Raw genomic sequence first — 20,894 nt, 5'->3', positions numbered from 1 at the left:
CCCAGAACTAGACACTTTCTCATCGATGCCCCGCAAGGACAGAAACAGAATCGGACTACAACACCAGAATTCATTCACTCCCCAAACATTTATTAAGCCTCAAGTGCCAAAGCAGACATTCACCAGGTTTGGACGACTTTGTCTCGGACTAGCTGCCCGTGAGGCCCGGTGGCATCTGGAGGCAGGAGGGCCAAGTAGACGGGAGTCTCAGCCCCCTCCTCCACGGTCCTGGCGCTGAGAGCTCCCACCATGTCCGCCTTCACCCACCCGGGGCAGCATGCATTCAGCAGAATCCTGTCCGCTTGTCTCTTCTCATCCAGACGCTGGGCCAGGATTCTCGATAAGACCGTGACCCCCAGTTTGGACACCCCATAAGCAGAGTTGGGCCAGCCCTCCCTCTCATGCACCTCATTTTTCGTGTCCTCCACGAACTTTTTCATGAGCTCCACCAGGTCTTCCTCTGTGAGTGTCTTACATCGGAACTTCTCCTGCAGATCTTCGCTGCAATTTTCAAGGGCTTTGGAACCCTGTAAACTACTGACATTCACCACTCTGCCTGAAACAGAATAAGAAAAATATAGAAGCATGTCACAAGTAAACAATCGTGGTTGACTACTGACAAACATGATTGAGTCATGGGGCAGGTGTAACTGCTGATTTAAAAAATGATTCTAGGGCTTCCCTGGTGGCGCATTCGTTGAGAGTCCGCCTGCCGATGCAGGGGACACGGGTTCGTGCCCCGGTCCGGGAGGATCCCACATGCTGTGGAGCGGCTGGGCCCGTGAGCCATGGCCGCTGAGCCTGCGCGTCTGGAGCCTGTGCTCCTCAACGGGAGAGGCCACAACAGTGAGAGGCCCGCGTACTGCGAAAAAAAAGATTCTAATAAATAAATAAATAGCCAAGCATTTTAAGCCCTTTAAAAAAAATAAAGATTCTAGAAGGCATTAAAAAAAACCTCCAAAGGTATTCAAAAATGCCTCAAGAATGCACCAGTGGGTTTTAACTTTTTGTCCCTTGTTCTCCCAAAAGGAAGAACACATTTCTGTCAATAACAGGGGCTAAAGAGCAGTGATTCATTAGGTGAGCAGAAGGTAGGTCTGTAGCAGAATCACCAGGTAGTTTTATAAAACACACCCTCCTACACACACACACATTTCCAGGTACTTGTGAACTTGCTTTCCGGGGGACAGCGCCCTCACCCTTAGATAATTTCCTAGGATCCCGGGGCCACCTCTGTACCCCTGAGTGCCAAAATCAGGTTTAAGCAATCTCTTGCCAATGACCCTTGTCTATCCTTAATGATGGATACTTTCACATGTGGAATGGGTTGATTCTCCATCCCAGTTTTGATTTTCATTCCTTTTTTTAGCCCATAGTTAACAAATAAATATAATTAGTGAGTTAATATTCATATTAGCAATGATTCACAGCTACTAATGAGACAGATCTGTCCATAAAATAAAATATGAAGGCCAAAAAGTAGAAAATAATTTGAAGCATTGATAGAAATCCCCAAACCAGTGAACGTGTGAATTTACACATTCTGTCCAACATCAAAAAGCACCAAATTTGGGGGGTTATTTTCTCACATATTATACTGAATCCATATTCTTTGCATCCAACAGGATAATTGGGTTTTATTTCATTTTCTGAGTGGCATTGACCACAGGTACACATTTGTTGGTGGGGTGTGTACATGCTGCGAGATTCTTGTGGGCCCAGCCCCATACGGAGATGCCCTCACTCTGTCCTTGTACATAAGCATCTCACATAGCCCGCAGGGACCCAAGACTCTTCAGTATATTATTTCCTTCCTTCCTTCTCTCTGTTTTTCTCTGATAATAACATAGTTCTTTCCCAACTTTTTTTTTTTTTTTTTTTTTTTTGTGCGGTACGTGGGCCTCTCACTGTTGTGGCCTCTCCCGTTGCGGAGCACAGGCTCCGGACGCGCAGGCTCAGCGGCCATGGCTCATGGGCCCAGCTGCTCCGCGGCATGTGGGATCTTCCCGGACCGGGCCATGAACCCGTGTCCCCTGCATCGGCAGGTGGACTCCCAACCATTGCATCACCCGGGGTGCCCTTTTTCCCAACTTTTAACTTTGAAAAACTTTGCAACCTACAGAGAAGTTGCAAGAATGGTTTAATAAACACCCATATATATACCCTTCAGCTGAGTTCACCAACTGTCAACATTTTGCCACATTTGCTTTCTTTCTCTTAATTGTGGGCAGATACCATAAACCTTCACCTTAAAACACTGTAGTACACAGAAGGGCATTCTCTTCCATAACCGCAAATGTGATCACATTAATCATCGTACAACACTATTATCTAAACTATAGTCCATATTCAAACGTCCCTAATTGTCTCAATAATCTTCCTTTATAGGTTTTTTGTTTGTTTTCATCCTGGGTCCAATGGATTGCATGGACCCTGGAGGGATAAATGGATTGCATTTAGTTGTCCTATCTCTTTAGTCTATTTACACTAGAGCAGTTGACAATGATCTTTTAAAGACTCTAAGCCTTTATTTTATAGTATTTCCCCCAGTTTGGATTGGCATGATTTTTTTTTTTTATGATTAGATTCACTTCAATATTTTGGCCAGGAATTCTGCTTTGCTGAAGTTATGCTCTTCATTACTTGCTAAGCAGCTTTGTATTCAAACGCTTGGCTGCTACAAGGAATTAAATTCAAAGAAAGGAGGAAAGAAAAGAAAAAACAAATTACAGGAGCTACTCTATGCCTTCGATGGAAATAAGAAACTTCCTAAGAGGAAGAGGCGTCCTCTTGGATCTCAAGGCACACCCCTGGGGGAGAGGCCAAGGGGTGACAGTTGCAACAGCTAAATGGGCCCAATCAGCCCTGAAAAGGGCTCAGCCCACACCATCACCACCAGTCTTGGCTGAGGTCCAGGTGGCTCCACGGTCCGGAAACAACCCCTACTGCGTTCCGGCAAGAGTGGGCAAGTAGCTCCCCCTAGTGGCTTAACCTATTCACTCAATCTTGAACCAATAAGCAAGCGGGTTAACTTTCTTTAAAGTGATATTATAAAGCCAAATAAAGAGTGGCTTTTAAATCAGCTTTGAATCTGGAGGAAGCGACTCCCTACAAACCAAGGGGCAGTGATGCTCAGCGTTTTGCCCTCCAGAGTGACGTTTATTGAAAAGTCACCACTATTCTCAATGTGTTGCAAACCAAAGATTCCCGCTTTGGGAATTACTGTAACAGAAAACTGGTTAAAGACAGTGATTCACCAGCACTGGGTTGGCCCCTGAGCCCCACCCTCCCCAAAGACTTCTTTTACCTTTCAGAATGGTTGGTTCACAATCATTTGGTGCTATAATCCTTCCCTAACTAGAACTAATTATCCTGGTTTGATTGAGGGGTGAAGTTAGGAAACTGGGATACTGTTTCCAGTTCTACTACTGCCTGGCTGTATTCACTTCTCTGGGGCTCAGTTTCCTTCTTTATAAAGTGAAGGTGTAGACAGATACCATAAATGTACTTTAAAAATGTAAGTTTTTTTCAATACTTTGCAGCTTTCAAATTCTATGATTCTAAAATCCATAGGAAGATTTCATGATACTTGGTAAAACACACAGCTACAATGGAATACTATACAGCTGTAAAAAAGAATAAGAGCCCCACATATAGTAAGTGAAGAAAGCAAGGTGGCAAATGTTATACTTAATGTCCTTTCTTTTTTGTAAAAAGGGAAGCAAATATATATATATATATATATATACATACACACACATTTATTTTTGCTTAGATTTGCATTTAAAAATTCTATCCCCTTGACCCTGGACACTCACCAACTCCATGCCCCTGGACCCAAGGCTTCTATGAGCCAGTACCTGAAACTCTACCTGTGAGCTTTCTATGATCCCATCCCACTAAGAAACCAGTAACAAGAATCACCTGTGGAGAATGGGGAGGGGCGGACAGGTGGGACTCTCACCATGCATCGTTTTAAATTTAAATATTTTTGCACTGGAGATCATCTTTCTTCAAAATGTTAAATTAAGAAAAGCACGTTTCTAGTAAGAATCACAGAGTTCTTCTTCCTAAGAATCACAGTTGATTTCTTGGGAAAGAAAATCCTCAGGGAAGCAAGGCTTCTCTCCCCGCCTCCCAGCACAGTTGTAATTTACACAGCTAGGCTTGTCTGTCAGCAGTGGTTTTCCCCACTGGACTCTGTGCTCCATGGCGGACTGTCCCTGCCCACAATACTCACCACTGTATTCCCAGCACCAGAGTAATGCCTGGATTATGGTAGGCGCTCAATAAATGTTTGTGGGAAAAGTAATAGAAGTTATTCACTGAATACTTGAAAGTATTTTGGGAAAGATATTTCCTAATAACGGAAAGTTTCTTTTGGATGCTCTGAACCAGCTTGGCAAAGGTTGGTGCAAGAAGAAAGGAAGAGAGGAAAATTCATAGTAATGAGAGAACAGACACTTTCCCCAAGCCCCAGGTGAACTGGGTGAGGCCCGGCCACCTTGGGGAACCGAGAAAGACTCACTGAAGTTGCTCAAAGGCAAGAGGCCTTTGGGGACTTGAAACACCTTATCCTTCTAGGATTCACTTCATGACTTGGGACCCAAGAGCATCACCATGTATCATACACATCTTTCTTTTTGGAGGTGGGGGAGAAGATGAACTTTTCATAAATGTTGAGAGAACAACTGGGGAGCCATATGAAGAATGGTACATTTAGATCCATCTCCTTCCTACACGAGGATAAACTTCAAATGAATCAGGTTTAGATTCAAATGAATCTAAACATACATGCATCTCTACACGCCTAAGTTCACTCATGCCTGCCTGCATACAAACATACAAGTTCTGGGGGAAAAGGAAATTCATTCTTCCACAAACTTGGAGTGGGGTATACATAGCTTTCAATAAAGCTGAAATGTACGGATGAGGGGCCAGATACTATGAGAAAATCATGCCGTTTTCTATTTTTCCCCCTACAGAGAAATAGCACCCCCGGGTGATTCCTGGGGGACAGCCGCCCCGGCCACACCCCCGGGGGGTGGGTCACGCCTTGCCGAAGGGAGGCAACCTGACAGTCCACAAAGCTGGACTTACCATGAGGTTTCACTATCGGCAGTAATTCGCTGCAGACATTTCTCGTGGCAAAAAAGTTTGTCTTCAGTGTCATCTCAGCTTGAATGTCAAACGGTGTCGGATCATCAACTTTCAAAAAAGAGAAGGAAACAAAGTGATGCATTTCCTCCTGAAATTCATAAGACAAAGTGGATCTTATCTCTAATGAAAGACAAAACCAGCTAACTTTAAAAACAATAAATTTATTGATTTTTGGCTGCGTTGGGTCTTCGTTGCTGCGGGAGGGCTTTCTCTAGTTGCAGCGAGCAGGGGCTACTCTTCCGTTCAGTGCGCGGGCTTCTCATTGCGGTGGCTTCTCTTGTTGTGGAGCACGGGCTCGGCGGCGGGGGCGGGGGGGCTCTAGAGCACAGGCTCGGTAGTTGTGGCGCACGGGCTTAGTTGCTCCATGGCACGTGGGATCTTCCCGGACCAGGGCTCGAACCCGCATCCCCTGCATTGGCAGGTGGATTCTTAACCACTGCGCCACCAGGGAAGTCCCCCAAACAAACTACCTTTAAAACAATTTTTAAACCACGAGATCCGTGGTTCTCAAACTTGGAGCGTGTGTGGGAAGCACCTGCGGGACCTGTTAGAACACAGCCTTCTGGGCCCCGCCCCCAGAGTTTGGGATCCTGAAGGTCCGGGGTGAGGCTCCACAATTTGCATTTCTAACCAGTTCCCAGGTGACGCCACGGCTCCTGGTCTGCCACACTCCGAGCAGCAGTGATCAAAGTTCGCAGTCTTGGATGGGCATAGGAGGCACCTTGGGATTCTGTTAAAATGCAGATTATCACGCAGCACGTGTGGTGGCGGGGCTGGGGTTCTGCGATTCCAGCGAGTGTCCAGCGGGGCAGGCGCTGCTGGCCGACAGCCCACACTCTGAGGGGCAAGAGCTTCCAGCTGAAGTCAGTGTTCCTCCGTGTGTCCTCCAGGAAGCCGGGTATTTATCCACCAATTCCCCAGCCGTCGGCTCCGGGGGCTGTCAGTCGCCCCCGCCCCCGCCCGCGCTCCCAGAAAGCCCGCAGACCGAGTTGCAGGTGCAGGGCGCTGCCGAGGGCCCAAGGCCAAGGGGATGAAGACTTAACGCTTCACAATACTTCGTTTTCCTCCGCTCTGCCTCTTAGCTTTCTCTTCCCCACTAGGTTGTAAGTGAGGCTGCCCTGTTTATTTCTACCCGCGGCACATGGCAGATCGATAACTTTCTCACTCCAATAATAAGAGTAAGTAATCTCCTTGATCTCCCCCCTCCCGCGCCCCGCGCCCCGGCCCCAAAGGAAGGTGCTACTTCAGACCACACTTATATATGTTTGATAACAAACATAGCTTCCCTGGGGGTGGGAACCACGCTCGCTTCCTTTTTGCCAGAGCCTATCAAACCTCCCCATTAAAAAGCTCCGTCAAAGCTCTCTCAAGTCCACTAGCGCGTGCACGTGCGCACTAATCGTGCTCCCGAGATCCACTTCCTGTCCCGAGCAGATGCCTCCTCGTATCTATGAATGCGCCCTTTCAAGGAAAGAGAAAGCCCAAAGTGAGTTTGGAGACCATTCGCAGAGAAAATGTTTCTTGCATTAGAAAGCTGATGAGCTTAGCAGGGCGTGGTCCCCTCGCAGGAGACCGATTCTCTTGCAAACCTCAGCAGCTGTCTGTCCTGGGAGGGTCCTGGGCTGAGCCCTTGCGTGCTCGGGCCCGCAGAGGCCGGCAGGCGGGCGGGGCAGGCGCCCGGGCGGGTCTTGAGCTAAACGAACCGCTCCCGCGACTCCGTGGGAAGCGAGAACCAGCCGTGGGAGGCGAGAGCTGAGTGCATCCCGAGGGGCGGGCTCTGCCTTCCATAACTTAAGTGGGCGGGTAGGGGGCGTATGCGGCTCACTGTCTGGCACCCTCGGAGCGCCCGGGGACCTCCCGCCCCCCACACCTACTCTTAAAGGCGATGCCCGCGTTGTTGACCAGCACGTTGAGCCCCCCGTACTCCTTGCGCAGGAAGGCGCGCAGGGCGCGGATGCTCTGCAGGTCGTCGATGTCCAGCTGGTGGAAGCGCGGGCTCAGGCCCTCGGCCTGTAGCTGCTGCACGGCCGCCCGGCCCCGCTCCACGTCCCGCGCCGTGAGCACCACGTCCCCCGGGAACTGCCGGCACAGGTCGCGCGCGATGGCGAAGCCGATGCCCTTGTTGGCCCCGGTGACCAGCGCCACGCGGGTGTAGGACGGCATGGCCAGGTGCCGGGCGCGCGAGGCCGTTGGGTGAAGAGCGAACCGGGCCGTGGACCACGGGCGACGCGCGCTGCGGAGGCCCGGCCACAGTCAGAGAAGCCAGGAAGAACTGTGTTCTAGAATCCAGCGCTGTGACTTGCAGAGAACAAGGCTCCGGTCCTCGGTCCCTCCCCTCCGAGGAGGGGCCGTCTGTTCCTGAAGGTTTCGTAACGCCCCATTCCCGGGTCCGCCCCCTCCCCGCGATGCGCCCTCTTTTGATCCCGCCTCTTGAGCCAAGCTGTGGTTTGCGGGGTCGAGACGTTGTTCCTCTAAAGCAAAAGCGGACGGTGACGGGTCGATAGGGTCTAGAGATTCCTTGCAGTTGGATTGAAGAAACTATTGTAGGAGAACCCCAAAAGGAGAAAAACAAGTGCTGAGTAATTTTCTTGGGCGTGCGTCCGTCATCCACTGCAAAATGAGGATGTTCGCTTTTTCCTTGACTACAGTGAAATTATTTCGACATGGTAACTGCTTCTCAGGACATAGATCTCATTCCTTGCCTAAGAGAAACTCAAGAGAGGAATGAGAGAAAAAAAGGTCCCAAGAACAGATTTACAGGTGTGGGCAGGGTACCTAGCTGTGTGGGATCCTAGCTGTGTGCGCCCCCAAGTGGGAGAGAATGTTTATGAAACTCTCATTGTGGGTGAAGCCTCTTACCGGAATGTTTTTATTCATCTTACACAACTCCTACGGGTGCTAAGTGTGTGCATTTTAGGTTTGTCCAAGGAGGATACATATGCATTTTTTCTCTAAGTGAAATTTGTGGCACAAAGTTCAACTGAAAATGAATCTCCAAAGGTGTGTCACGGTGTGGACAAGCAATTAGAACTCTCCCACCCACCTTCTTTAGTGTAATCTGAGTGCATTTGATCTGAGTGTGTTTGTTTAGTGACTTTTAGATTTATGGAGAGCTACGATCTCATTATGACTCAGCTCTACCCAAGCACAGGTTGGCTGAGCTGCCTGTGTCTGTCACCTTGACTCCACTTTCTCCATCAAGTCAACAGGTGAGGTCAGGAAGGTGGGCACCTGCTGGGGCTCACCCAGTATTTTCTTTTTTCTCCTAAAGATTATTTGGAACTCTATTTTAAAGATATAAGGCTATTCGGGTATTTTGTTTCTTCTTGAGTGAGCTTAATTCATGTTTTTCAAAAAATTTGTGTATATCACCTAAGTTGTTGACTCTGACATGAAGTCGTTCATTATATGCCCTTATCCATCCTTTTAATATCAAGAGTGATGCCACTTCTCTCATTCCTGATATTGGTATTTTGTGTCTTTCATATCTTTTTCTTGATCTCTCTGGTTAGAACTATTTACTTATTTATTTTCTTAAGGAAGAAGCTTTTGGTTTCATTGATATGTTTCTCTGTTTTTTTGGTTATATTATATTTCCATTCTAATCTTTATTTCCTCTCTCCTCACTTTGGGTTTTCTAGTTGGTGTGTGTTGTGGGTTTTTTTTTTTTTTAACCATGGAAGCTGAGATCATTGATTTAAGATCTTCTTTTCTAATATAGACATTAAGGGCTATTAATTTCCCTTTCTGTACTATGTTAGTGGCATCCCGTAAACACTGATATGTTGTGTTTTCAATTTCAATCAGTTTAAAATACCTTCTAATTTACTTTTTGACATCTTCTTTGACCAAGGGTATTTAGAAGTATATTTTTTAGCTTCCAACTCTTTGGGGATTATCCAGATATCTTGCTGTTATTGATTTCTTAATTCTGTGATAGTCGAGAACATACTTTGTATGACTTGAACTCTTTTAAAAGAGTTTTTAAAGCTGGGAGAGAGAGAGATGAAAGCACGTTTTTATACAATAGTAATCATCTAAACATCAGCGTGTGTGGCTGTACTTGTAGGATGTTGGGTGGCTCTCCTTGAGGGTACTGTTTTCTCTTTGAAGGATGAGTGACTTGAGGTCATTAGCAAGAAGGATTCTTTTAGGAAACTTGAGGGAGGCATAGCCATCTCGCAGAACGGGAAAGTGAATTTATTAGGGAATTAGGCAGCATTGACCAGCAGAGTTGGGGGCCCACATGAGACCTGTGGTCATAAATGTCAAGACAGCACAATCGGCCTCTTTCAGTTTCCCCCCAGCATCGTCCAGTCCCTAGTGCAGCTGGTGGAGGAAGTTGGTGTTTTGCCAGGCTCACACAGCACAGGGAAAGATGTTTGCAAGGAAAGGATTGTAGTGTAGGGCTATGGCCTCTAAGGACAGAAGAAAGGACACGAGAGGGTCGGAAATTCATAATAAGGGAAATACAGTAGGGTTGATGGAACAGAGGTCTCCGAGGGCAGGGCACCCCTGGAGGCGAAACTTGGAGACTGGAGCCAAGCCGGGTCCTGGGGGTCAGTGTGGGATGCCTTGAGATCGAGATCTCAGAGGTTGCAAGGATGAGCCACATGAAGGGGACAGGGAAATCTTGTTGGTGTGAAGGAGGTCAAGGGACTGGGAAGCCAAGACAGTGGACACTGGATCCTGCACATAGCTACTGACCTCCTCAGAGATGAGGAGGGAAGAAAACACTGACCAACGTGCTGGGCTCAGGGTCTGCACCCTCTGCTGTTACTGTCCTGAAGTTCTTGATTTTTTTTTAAACACTTGTCCCGCATCTTCATTTTGCATTGGGCCCCGCAAATTATGCAGCAGGTCAATGAAGGGGTACTTAGGGTGGCTTGGAGAAAGTCTGTTGCTCATAGCAGTCATTCCCCAATTTTTCACATTAGAATGCCCTGGGGATCTTCAAAAAAAAAATGTGCTAATGCCTGGCTCCATCCCCAGACATTGTGATTTAACTGTGCTGGGGTGTTACCCAAGCGTTGGGAGATTTAAAAGCTCTCTGATTCCAATGTGCAGCAAAGGTTGGGGAACATTGGGTTACATAAGAGGAGAGTCAATTGGTTATAAGTGACACAATCTTCAAAAAAGAGCTAGGGGTTTTTGAGAGAAAGGAGGAGAAAAGTTTCAAAAATGGCACAGGTTACAGTCCCCTCCCCCCTCCTAGATGTTCAGCCCTAATCCCCAGAACTGTGGATGTCCCTCTGTATGACAAAAGGGACTTTGCAAATGTGATTAAATTGAGGATCTTGAGACGGGAAGATATCCCTGGATTATCTTGCTGGGCAAAATGTAATCCCAAATCTCCTTATTAGCGGTAAGCAGGAAGGTCAGAGGCAGAAGGAGATATAAGATAAAAGCAGTGAGAGGGAGGGAGGGAAGGAGACTGAGCTGATTTGAAGATGCTCCCATTGCTGGCTTTGAAGATGGAGGAAGGGGCCAGGGACCCAGGGATGCAGGAAACCTCCAGAAACTGGAAAAAGCAAGGAAATGAGTTATCCTCTGGAGGCTTCAGAAAGAACACAGCTCTGTTGATATCTTGATTTTAGGGCTTCGAACCTCCAGAATTGTAAATTGATCAATTTGTGTTGTCTTAAACCATTAAATCTGTGGTAATTTGTTACAGCAGCAATCAGAAACTAATACAGTTAACACGGAGGATTCTCCCCTTACCTCCAGGACGGAGTGAAAACACCCCTCACTTGTACCCAGTGTGGCATCACACAAAGGATTTGAATTGTGAACAAATCTTAAGAAAATACTGGTTTAGAAAAAACTTTGATACCTTCCTGAGGGTTGAGGAGAAATGAATGAAGGGGAAAAAGCTGCTTGACACCATCTGACTCATGACCTGGTTGGTGGATCTGAGCAGAAGTAGGCTCTTTTGTCATATCCAAATTCCCACCATCTAAACGGTCATATTCAGAAGTTATGGGTTCTGGTGTTTTTTTTAAACCTTTTTGATCCCCTTCACCATTCCTCCCTTCCCCTCTGGCAACCACCAATCTGTTCTTTTTTTTAAATTGCACGTACAAGATCCTACAGTATTTTTCTTTCTCGTTCTGATTTATGTCACTTAGCCTAATGCCCCCAAGTTCATCCATATTGTCACAAACTCAGTAACAGGATTTCCTTCTTTTTTTGTGGCTGAATGATCTTCCACTGTATGTACACCACATCTTTATCTATTCTTCTATTAATGGACACTTAGATTGTTTCCATGTCTTTGCTATTGTAATTAATGCTGCTATGAACATGGGAGTGCACGCATCTCTTTGAGATAATGTTTTCATTTCCTTTAGATGAATACCCAGGAGTAGAATTGCTGAATCACATGACAGTACTATTTTTAATTTTTAAATGAACCTCTGTACTTTTTTCCATAGTGGCTGCACCAATTTACATCCCCACCAATAGTCTGTAAGGGTTCCCTCTTCTCCACATCCTCTCCAGCATTTGTTATCTCTTGTCTTTTTGATAATAGACATCCTAACAGGTGAGAGGTGATACCTCATGTCTTTCATTTGCATTTTCCTGATAATCAGTGATATGGAGCACATTTTCATGTACCCATTGGTCATTCGTATATATTTTTTTGGAAAAATGACCATTCAGGTACTTTGACCATTTAAAAATTGGATTATTTGTTTTTTGCTATTGAGTCATATGAGTTCTTTATGTATTTTTGGATATTAACCCCTTATAAGCTAACGGTTTCCGTTTTTTTTTCCACCTTGTAGGTTGTCTTTTCGTTTTGTTGATGGTTTATTTTGCAGTGCAGAAGTTTTAAAGTTTGAAACAAGTCCCACTTTTTGTTGTTGTTGCTTTGTGCTCTAGGTTTCAAATCCATCAAAATCATTGTCAAGAACCATGTCAAGGAGCTTTTCCCCTACATTTTCTTCTAGGAGTTTTATGCTTTCTAGTCTTACATTTAAGTCTTTAATTCATTTGGAGTTAATTTTTGTGAGTGGTGTTACGATAGGAGTTTAGTTTCTTTTTTCCTTTTTAAACATGTGAATAATGAATTTTCCTAGCACCATGTATTGAAGAGAATGTCTTTTCTATGCATGGGTGAGAGAGCTATTCTTGAGACTACCATAGTGTCTGTCCCTTTGGAATCCTGGAATTGCTTTCTGGCCTCTATGTTCACAGTGACATAAAAAGGGGTGCTGTTTATTGCAAACATTGCTGACTTGGAGCAAGACATTCTCCCGCAGATGTGGTATGAATCAGTTCAGTGTGGTGTCTGAAAGGCTGGGCTCCGTGCCTGAATTGACTGTGCCCATGCTAGGCTGGAGAAGGGTTTTGGGGAGGTCGGGGGTCTTTAGTACCATCAGGCTGGTGAAGCACCAGCGCTGAGAAATGCGGATCTAAGAGCCCTTAGCCCTGTTCTTGGGACCCACGTCACTGCTGGTTCTAGAACAGTATGGCCAAGGCTGGGGAAAACCAGCCGTTTTTGTGCATTTCTAGTGAGTATGTAATGTAGTATTACCTCCTTGGAGAGGAATTAGGCCCTATCTATTGAAACTTAAAATATACATCTCTTCCTGGAGGGAAATTGTTGGGGGAATTTATCCTACAGATAACCTCCTGTGTGTGTGAAATGACGCCAGACAGGGATGTTCTTGAAAAGCAGCTCCCAGCCAAGTTGTTGCAAAGGTCACAGGTTATCCAGTAAGATGATAATGGTGGTAAATTATTTAAAGTGATACATTTTAACCTGTTTATCATCATTGGAAAGGTACAAGTGTTTAAATTATATTTGAACACTTTTTGTATGGCTTTCTCTGTAAACCTCAGCAATTATTCTGGGCCCGTTTGTTTATGTAATAATTGGTGGTAGACAGTGCCCTCTGCTGGCCTGGTGGCTACACTTCATGGCATGTTTATCTGTTTCCTGTGCCTGTCGTATATAGCAAAGTACCCCAAACTGCATGGCTTTAAACAACAGGGATTTATTTTCCCACAGTTCCGGAGGCCAGAAGACCTGTATCAAGGTGTTTTCAGGGCCACACTCCCTCTCAAAGCTCTAGCAAAGAATCCTTGTGGCCTCTTGCAGCTTCTGGTTGTTGGCAGCACTCCGTGGAGTTCCTTGGCTGGCAGCATCACTCCCATCTCTGCCTGCATCCTCACGTGACCTTCTTCCCTATGTGTCTCTGTGTGTCCTCTCCCCTTCTCCTGAGGACACTAGTCATTGGATTTGGGACCTGCCCTCACCCAATATGACCTCATCTTAACTAATTACATCTGCCAAGACCCTATTTCCATATAGAGTCACATTCTGAGGTAGTGAGTGGACATGAATTTTGTGGGGACATCATCCAACCTACTACTAACCTTTAAACTTTCTGTTGTTTCACTTCAATCAGTATAATCAATGACTTATTCCCGACTTGTTTATCGTAAGTAAGGATTCTTGCCTACATGTATAACATGTCGCTTTCTTTTGCTATAATTTGCTCTTATAGTCATACTTTTTTCTATCATCGTAGAAATTATATATGATATCTTTACTGTTTTTTGTTATCTGGCATTAGTTGTCTCTAAAGAGAACTTGATTGGATTGTTAACTGTCTTTTCCTTCCCTCCCTTCCTGGCTTTTTAAAGAATAATAGCTAATCTTTATTGAGCTCCTGCTCTCAGCATTTAATAGTGCAACCCCTTTTATTATAAGATGAGGCTTGTATACTGTAGAGCCAAGCTTGGGGGACTCCTTTGGAAAGCAGACTTGAAAGCGCCTAGAGAGCCACACTGATGTCCTCTCACAGCCGTCTCACTGCTTTCTGCTCCTCTCTGTTTCAGCTGCTGGTGGGCACATCCAGTTATCAGTGGCCTATAGAAGAGAAGATTGTTTAGCAATCATTTTCCAGAGACATTATATTCCTTGCGAAAGAATCTTTGTGCTGCTGTCAAAAGATATATTTATCCTCTGCTATTTAGCAACTCTTGTTCTTTGAACCTTCTCTTAAAAAAAAAAAGAGGCTTATTAAAAGATAATTCACATACTGAATAATGCACCCATTTAAAGCACACGGGTTGTTCATATGTTCACAGAACGGTGCAACCATCACCACAATTTTAGAACAGTTTCATGAGCCCCCAGATACCCCATACCCATTGGTAGTTACATCCATGCCCCCCGAGCCCTAGGCAACCACTAACCTAATTTCTGTCTGTAGACATGCCTATTCGGAACATTTCATATGAATGGAATCATAAGATACATACTCTTTTGTGACCAACTTCTTTCACTTAACATTATGTTTCAAGGTTTATTTGTGTTGTGGTATCTCATTGGCTTTTGAACTTCACATTTAGCAAATCTGATTTTTGATGGGATTTTATACTGAAATTTTAGTTCATAGAAATATTTATTTCTAAAGGTATTAATTGAACACAGTAAAATTGATACAATAAAGGCATTATAGACTTTATGGCTTTAGAAATCAGTTTTTTAAAACTATAAATAACTATAAATATGGTCAAATTTTCAGAATTTTAACTAATTAAAACATTTCAGTATTCTATTTTGCTCATCTATACTTATTTTACATTTTTAACTTAATTTAAAAAATTTGCTTTAAAGTGCTAAGAAATTGCTGACTTAAAATATATTTTTTGAAAGATCAAATTTCTGAAGCTGTAGAAGTCTTCAATACCTTAAGTAATTTATATCTAAATAGAATTTTACAGATAGATTCCCATTACCAATTTTAATTTTAAAATTAAAACTGTGTATTTAAAACGAAAACTTACTGCTGCATAGCGGATTACTCAAACTTCGTGGTTTAAATCAAGAAACATTTGTTTTCCCAGTTTCTGTAGATCAGGAATTTGGGAGTGGCTTAGCTGGGTAGTTCTGGCTCAAGGCTCGTGAGGTTACAGTCAAGATGTCAGCTGGGGCTGCAGCCTTAAAGGCTTGACTGCAGCTGGAGGATCCCTTCCAAGATGATTGACTCATATGGCCTTTGGTTGGAGGCTTCAGTTCTTAGCCAAGTGGACCTTTCCATAGGCTGCTTGGGCATCCTCAAGATGTGGCTGCTGGCTTCTTCCAGAGCAAGTGATCCAGGGGTCAGTGAGAAAGACAGAAGCCAAATTGTCTTTTATGACTTAGTTTCGTAAGTTACATACCATTACTTTGCTATGTCTGTTGGTCACACAGGCCAGTTCTGGTCTAATGTGGGAGAAGACTACAAAGGGTATGAATAGGAGGCAGGCGTCATGGGATGGTCTTGGCTGGCTACTACGAGCTGGAAAGTCATCTGACTCCCCAGACTGACAGTTATTCCCAGAATAATCTGAAGTCAGTCCTGAGGTAAAAATTAGGTCAACACGGGCCTTTTTTTTTTTTTTAAACATTTGAACATCTGAACTTAAAGAATACTGCATGGACCATATGAAAATATATTTTATACGTATGTGTGTTGATGACAGATTGAAGTCACAGTAATCATAGTTCAGGCACACAGAATGGGGTTGGACAGCCATTGAGAATCAGGACTCAGATATATCCCTGCACGACTGAGAACTGAAACTTTCTGAACTGTACCAAACCCAAGGATACATCTGCTAGCTGCAACCTTGTGGTCTCAAGGTTTCCCCTCGCAACTTTGTAACTATATCAGACCCCAACCAATCCCTGTTTAACAAGCACCTTTTTTTTTTTTTCCGGCTCCAATCAGAATCCTTGACAAACGACTTATGTAACTGGGGCCTTACTTTTTTTGCCTTTATAAGCTTCTATTTTGTAGTCCAGTGGCCCACAGTTCAAGTACTTCTTGAATCTGTGTCTCCTGGCAGCAGTCCTAACAAACCCCAAATTAATGCCTCTTTATTTCAATCAGGTCTTTGTTTCTGAGATTTTGGTTTACAGTGTGTGTTTGTATATTTTATTTTTTTTAATTAAAAAAAATTATTTGGCTGTGCCGGATTTTCGTTGCAGCACACGGGATCTTCGTTGCGGCGTGCAAGATCTTTGTTGCGGCATGGGGGATCTTTTTAGTTGTGGCATGCAGGATCTAGTTCCCTGACCAGGGATCTAACCCATGCCCCCTGCATTGGAGCATGGAGTCTTAACCACTGGACCACCAGGGAAGTTCCTGTGTATGCATATTTTTAAAGTTTGTGCATTTAAAGCAAAACTTCAACTTTTGAAAACGAGTTTAAAATTGTATACTAGCAATCCCTAGTCAATCTTATAAATTGAATCCTGAAGAATTATACAGTTAGTACTGTGATATCTGCACATGCTTGAGGAAAGACTGCATCATTATTTTGAAATAAAACTATGCTGTCTAGTATGGTAGTAACCAACCACAACGTGGTTATCAAACACTTGAAATCGAGCTAGTCTAAATTGAGATGAGCCATAAATGTTAAAATTTCAAAGACTTAGTACACAAAATTATAAATTATCTCACCAATTTTCATACTCATTACATGTTGCAGTGATGATATTTTGATTGTGTTGTGTTAAATAAAATGTTAACACTGATTTCATCCATTTTAAAAAAAGTTTTAATGCGGCTACTACAAAATTAAGTTACATGTGCTTACATTTATGGCTCACATTCTCTTTCGTTTTGAGGGAGCTGATTTGAAATGGAAAAATCTGATGGAATTTAAAATCTATTTGCAATACCATAAGAAAACATTCATGTCTGAATAAAAACAAAAGCTACTCGATTTAAAGGATAGATTGTTCCCTTGAGCTATGAGTTAAAGAGATCGAATGTTGGGAAATCTGGTTAATGGTGAGAACAGACAATTTTTGGAAATGGGGAAAAAGTCTCCTGTTTATTACTACCTACTTGAGCAAATAAAGTTTCTCATCAATGATAACTCTAAAAAATTTGAAGAGATCATCTTAAAAAAGTCATCTTCATAGACAACAAATTTATGGTTACCAAAGAGCAAAGGGGAAGGGATAAATTAGGAGTTTGGGATTAACATATGCACTACTATATGTAAAATAGATAACCAACAAGGACTTGCTGTATAGCACAGGGAACTATACTCGATATTTTGTAATAACCTGTAAGGGAAAAGAATCTGAAAAATATAAATGTATATGTATGTATAACTGAATCACTTTGCTATACACCTGAAACTAACACAACATTGTAAATCAACTACACTTCAATTAAGGAAAAAAAAAAGAAGAAAGCCTTAAAAAAAGAGTCATCTTGATCAAGAATTGCCTGTATAGTTGGTCCTTACTATTCGTGGATTCCTATTTGTGAATTTGTCCAATCCATCCTCAAGGTGCTGTCACAGTCACCTGCAGACATGCGCAGAGTGGTCAAAATACGAGTCGGCCAACACTCAGGTTCCCAGCTGAGGTCAGAAAACAGGACATTCTGCCTTCTTGTTTCTTCTCCCGCCCTTTAAATAAGTGTCCTTATTGTGGTTTAGTTAGTGCCATATTTTTTGCCTTTTTGTTGTTGATTTTGCTCTTTGAAATGGCCCAAGCACAGAGCTGAAGTGCTGTCTAGTGTCCCCTAAGTACAAGAGGCTTTGATGCGTCTGATGGAGAAAATACTTCTGTTAAACATTTTTTTTTTTTTTTTTTTGCTGAAGTGCACAGCATGCGGGGATTTTAGTTCCCTGACCAGGGATCGAACCCCGGCCCACTGCAGTGAAAGCACGGAGTCCTAACCACTAGACCACCAGGGAATTTCCAGAAAATACCTGTATTAGAAAAGCTTTGTTCAGGCATGAGTCTGTCAGGGAGGAACAATAATTTCCCCTCCGCTCTTCTGAGTTCTTAGCTGATACCCTTGTAATAAGAGAACTGTAGGAGAAGAACGGACAGAAGTTTATTAACATGTCTACCTCATGTATACAAGGGAGACACGCAGGGAAAAATGAGTAAGAATTCAGAATTAAATACCATCTTATAAGGAAAGGGGAGATGGATATAGGCCTCTTAGGGCAGAGTAAATGGTTTTTAGGAAAGATGAAGGGGCCCTTAGGGGCAGAGTAAATGGTTTTTAGGAAAGATGAAGGGGCCCTTAGGAGACGAGATGGGAGGTATGATAGTTGGTGACAGTGTTTCTCTGGGTGTGGTGTCCACTTCCATTCTCTTCTCCTGTGATAAGAGTCAATCTTCCCAGCTGCTGACACTCCTGGGGAGGAGATTGATGACATTTTTGGAGGGTCTGTCTGGATAAGGGGCGTTCACAGAAAGCCTGTTCCCACATTTGCTGTTTACAGTGCCTACAGCTCCAAATAGTCAATATACCCATATGGCATAGTTTGGGATGGCATGTTCTGAACCCCTACAGACATATTTTGGAGTGGCATATTCTGCTACCTTCAAGTTTTAGTGCTGTTAGGCTGTGAGTTCAACATTGAATCAACAAAAAGTTACAACCAGAAAAAAGAAGGGGAAATTTGCCGATTTGTACATGAGGCCGCTCTGGAAAGTGCTCAGGTAGAACCTGTAGTGTGTATCGATGCTAAGGAAAAGATGGAAAGGTGGCTCAACTCGTGAATTTACAAGTTGACGACTCATTTTTTTTTTTTTTATATTACACATAGTAGGTGCTCAAAACATGCTGCCCCACCCAGTTCTCTGGGACTTTTGTCAGTCTGAGGACTTAGTTCTCACTGATCCTTATTCAAGGACATTCTGTCATCTTTTTGATCATCCAACTTACTTGGCATAAATTCCAGCTAAATATATAGTTTCCTTCCTGGGAAAAGTTTTTATCATTTCTTCTTTTTCAGGTACATCACCTCTTTCTCCCTGCATACTCATGGTGAAATATCTGTTGAGTGTCTCAGTGGGAGTTGTGTGTGTTTTAATGTGGAAAAGATAACCGTTGTGAAAGCATAACCACAAAACCCTTATCTAACCTTAAAAAGATGAGCAGTTGCTAACCAAATATCGAGCCAGCATTTAAATTTCCACAATTGTCTCATTCAAAAATATTTTATTTTCCATAAGATCCAAATATGGTACATTCATCGCAATTGCTTAAATCTCTTAAGCTATGTTTCCAGCTGCAATTTTTGTTTTTTTGTAGCAGTTTAGTTTTTGAAGACAGCAGGTGGTTGGTCCTGAGAAGCAAGTTTAGAGCTTTGAGATGCAAACAGTCAGAGATATTTAACACTTGACCAAATATATGATGCCGGTCTAAAATATTTTTACAATCAGAAAAAAAGATTTTTAGGGACTTCCCTTGTGGCACAGTGGTTAAGAATCTGCCTGCCAGTGCAGGGGACATGGGTTTGATCCCTGGTCCGGGAAGATCCCATATGCCACGGAGCAACTAAGCCCACGTGCCACAACTACTGAGCCCACGTGCCACAACTACTGAGCCCACATGCCACAACTACTGAAGTCCACACGCCTAGAGCCTGTGCTTCGCAACAAGAGAAGCCACCGCAATGAGAAGTCCGTGCACCACAATGAAGAGTAGCCCCCGTTCACTGCAACTAGAGAAAGCCTGCATGCAGCAACCAAGACCCAACGCAGCCAAAAATAAATACATTAATTTAAAAAAAGATTTTTATAATTATGATAGATGGCTCCTACTTTAAGCCACTAAGTATTGGGGTGGTTTGTTACATAACAATAGTTGATTTGTAGAATGACTTTTCCCTTTCTGGCTTCTGTAGTTACAGGAAGGTCCGCAGAAGGAGGTTGGAGGGAATTCTAAGGGCTAGTCCACTGGGTCCACCACAGTCACCCTTTCCTTCCTGATTGGTGAAACTTTTTATATTATTAAGGATATTAACTCCTATTTTTGAGGCTATAAATGCTTTCCCCAGTGTTTCGTCTGTATCTTCTTTGGTTTAGGCAGCTTCCTTCATACGTAGACACCCGCAACATGTACGTGCACTAAATCAGTCTTTTGCTTTGTATCCATAGTTTCTTGTCCAGCTCCCATTTCTTGCAGTTCTGCTATGCAAATGTCCTCTTGTCACCTGCCAATATTCCTTCCAAAAATTCACCTAAATCTTTTAGGAACTCAGTCTCCAAAGAATCTTTTTAAAATCTTGGGTCTTGAAATTTTCAAAGTCAGGTGACTCCCCAACAGGCAAAACTCAAGGGAGTTTCTGGTCAGTGGGCAGTGGGGACCACGCATCCTCTCATCTTACCTCCCTCATATCTGTCAGAAAGTGATCATATTGTAAAACTTTTACACTCTTTTTTTTAAATTTATTTTTTTGAAGTATAGTTGAATTACAGTGTTGTGTTAATTACTGCTGTACAGCAAAGTGACTCAGTTGTACACATACATACATTCTTTTTCATATTCTTTTCCATCATGGTTTATCACAGGATATTGAATAGAGTTCCCTGTGCTATACAGTAGGACCTCGTTGGTCATCCATTCCATACATACCAGTTTGCATCTGGTAATCCCAACCTCCCACTCCTACTCTCTCCCACCCCCGTTTATTTTTTCTTAAGCCTTACTCAGGGACTAGTGTAATTACTATTGGCTCAACTGTTTTACCTTACTTAGATAAGCTTAATAAAAGTATTCTTCTAGCAAAATTGGCTAATTAGTGCAGAGTTCTCTGATTAATGGTTCATATTTAGCAAAGAGGTTATGGGTATTTGAAAACAGTCTATTCCTTTTACTGTTATGTAAGGAAACCTGTTCCCCTGTCATCCTGGCTTCAGTAACTATTAATACATGACACTCTTGTTTCATAAATACCTCTCTCCA

General features: G+C 43.3%; 1 protein-coding gene across 1 annotated transcript; it reads right to left on the bottom strand.

Moving 5' to 3' along the window:
• Positions 1 to 69: 69 nt before the first annotated feature.
• On the bottom strand, positions 70 to 7,484 carry LOC132521329 (carbonyl reductase [NADPH] 3). The gene is made up of 3 exons (XM_060150911.1): positions 7,035 to 7,484; positions 5,101 to 5,208; positions 70 to 556 (listed from the first exon to the last, which is right to left on the bottom strand). The coding sequence occupies exons 1-3, from the start codon at positions 7,321 to 7,323 to the stop codon at positions 120 to 122; spliced, it is 834 nt and encodes a 277-aa protein (XP_060006894.1). The 5' UTR covers positions 7,324 to 7,484; the 3' UTR covers positions 70 to 119.
• Between the last annotated feature and the right edge of the window lie 13,410 nt (positions 7,485 to 20,894).

This window comes from Lagenorhynchus albirostris, chromosome 5, assembly GCF_949774975.1.
Source record: "Lagenorhynchus albirostris chromosome 5, mLagAlb1.1, whole genome shotgun sequence".
Lineage (NCBI taxonomy): Eukaryota > Metazoa > Chordata > Mammalia > Artiodactyla > Delphinidae > Lagenorhynchus > Lagenorhynchus albirostris.
The sequence above is the reverse complement of the archived record's forward strand: the minus strand, read 5'-3'. Positions and strand labels throughout refer to the sequence as shown.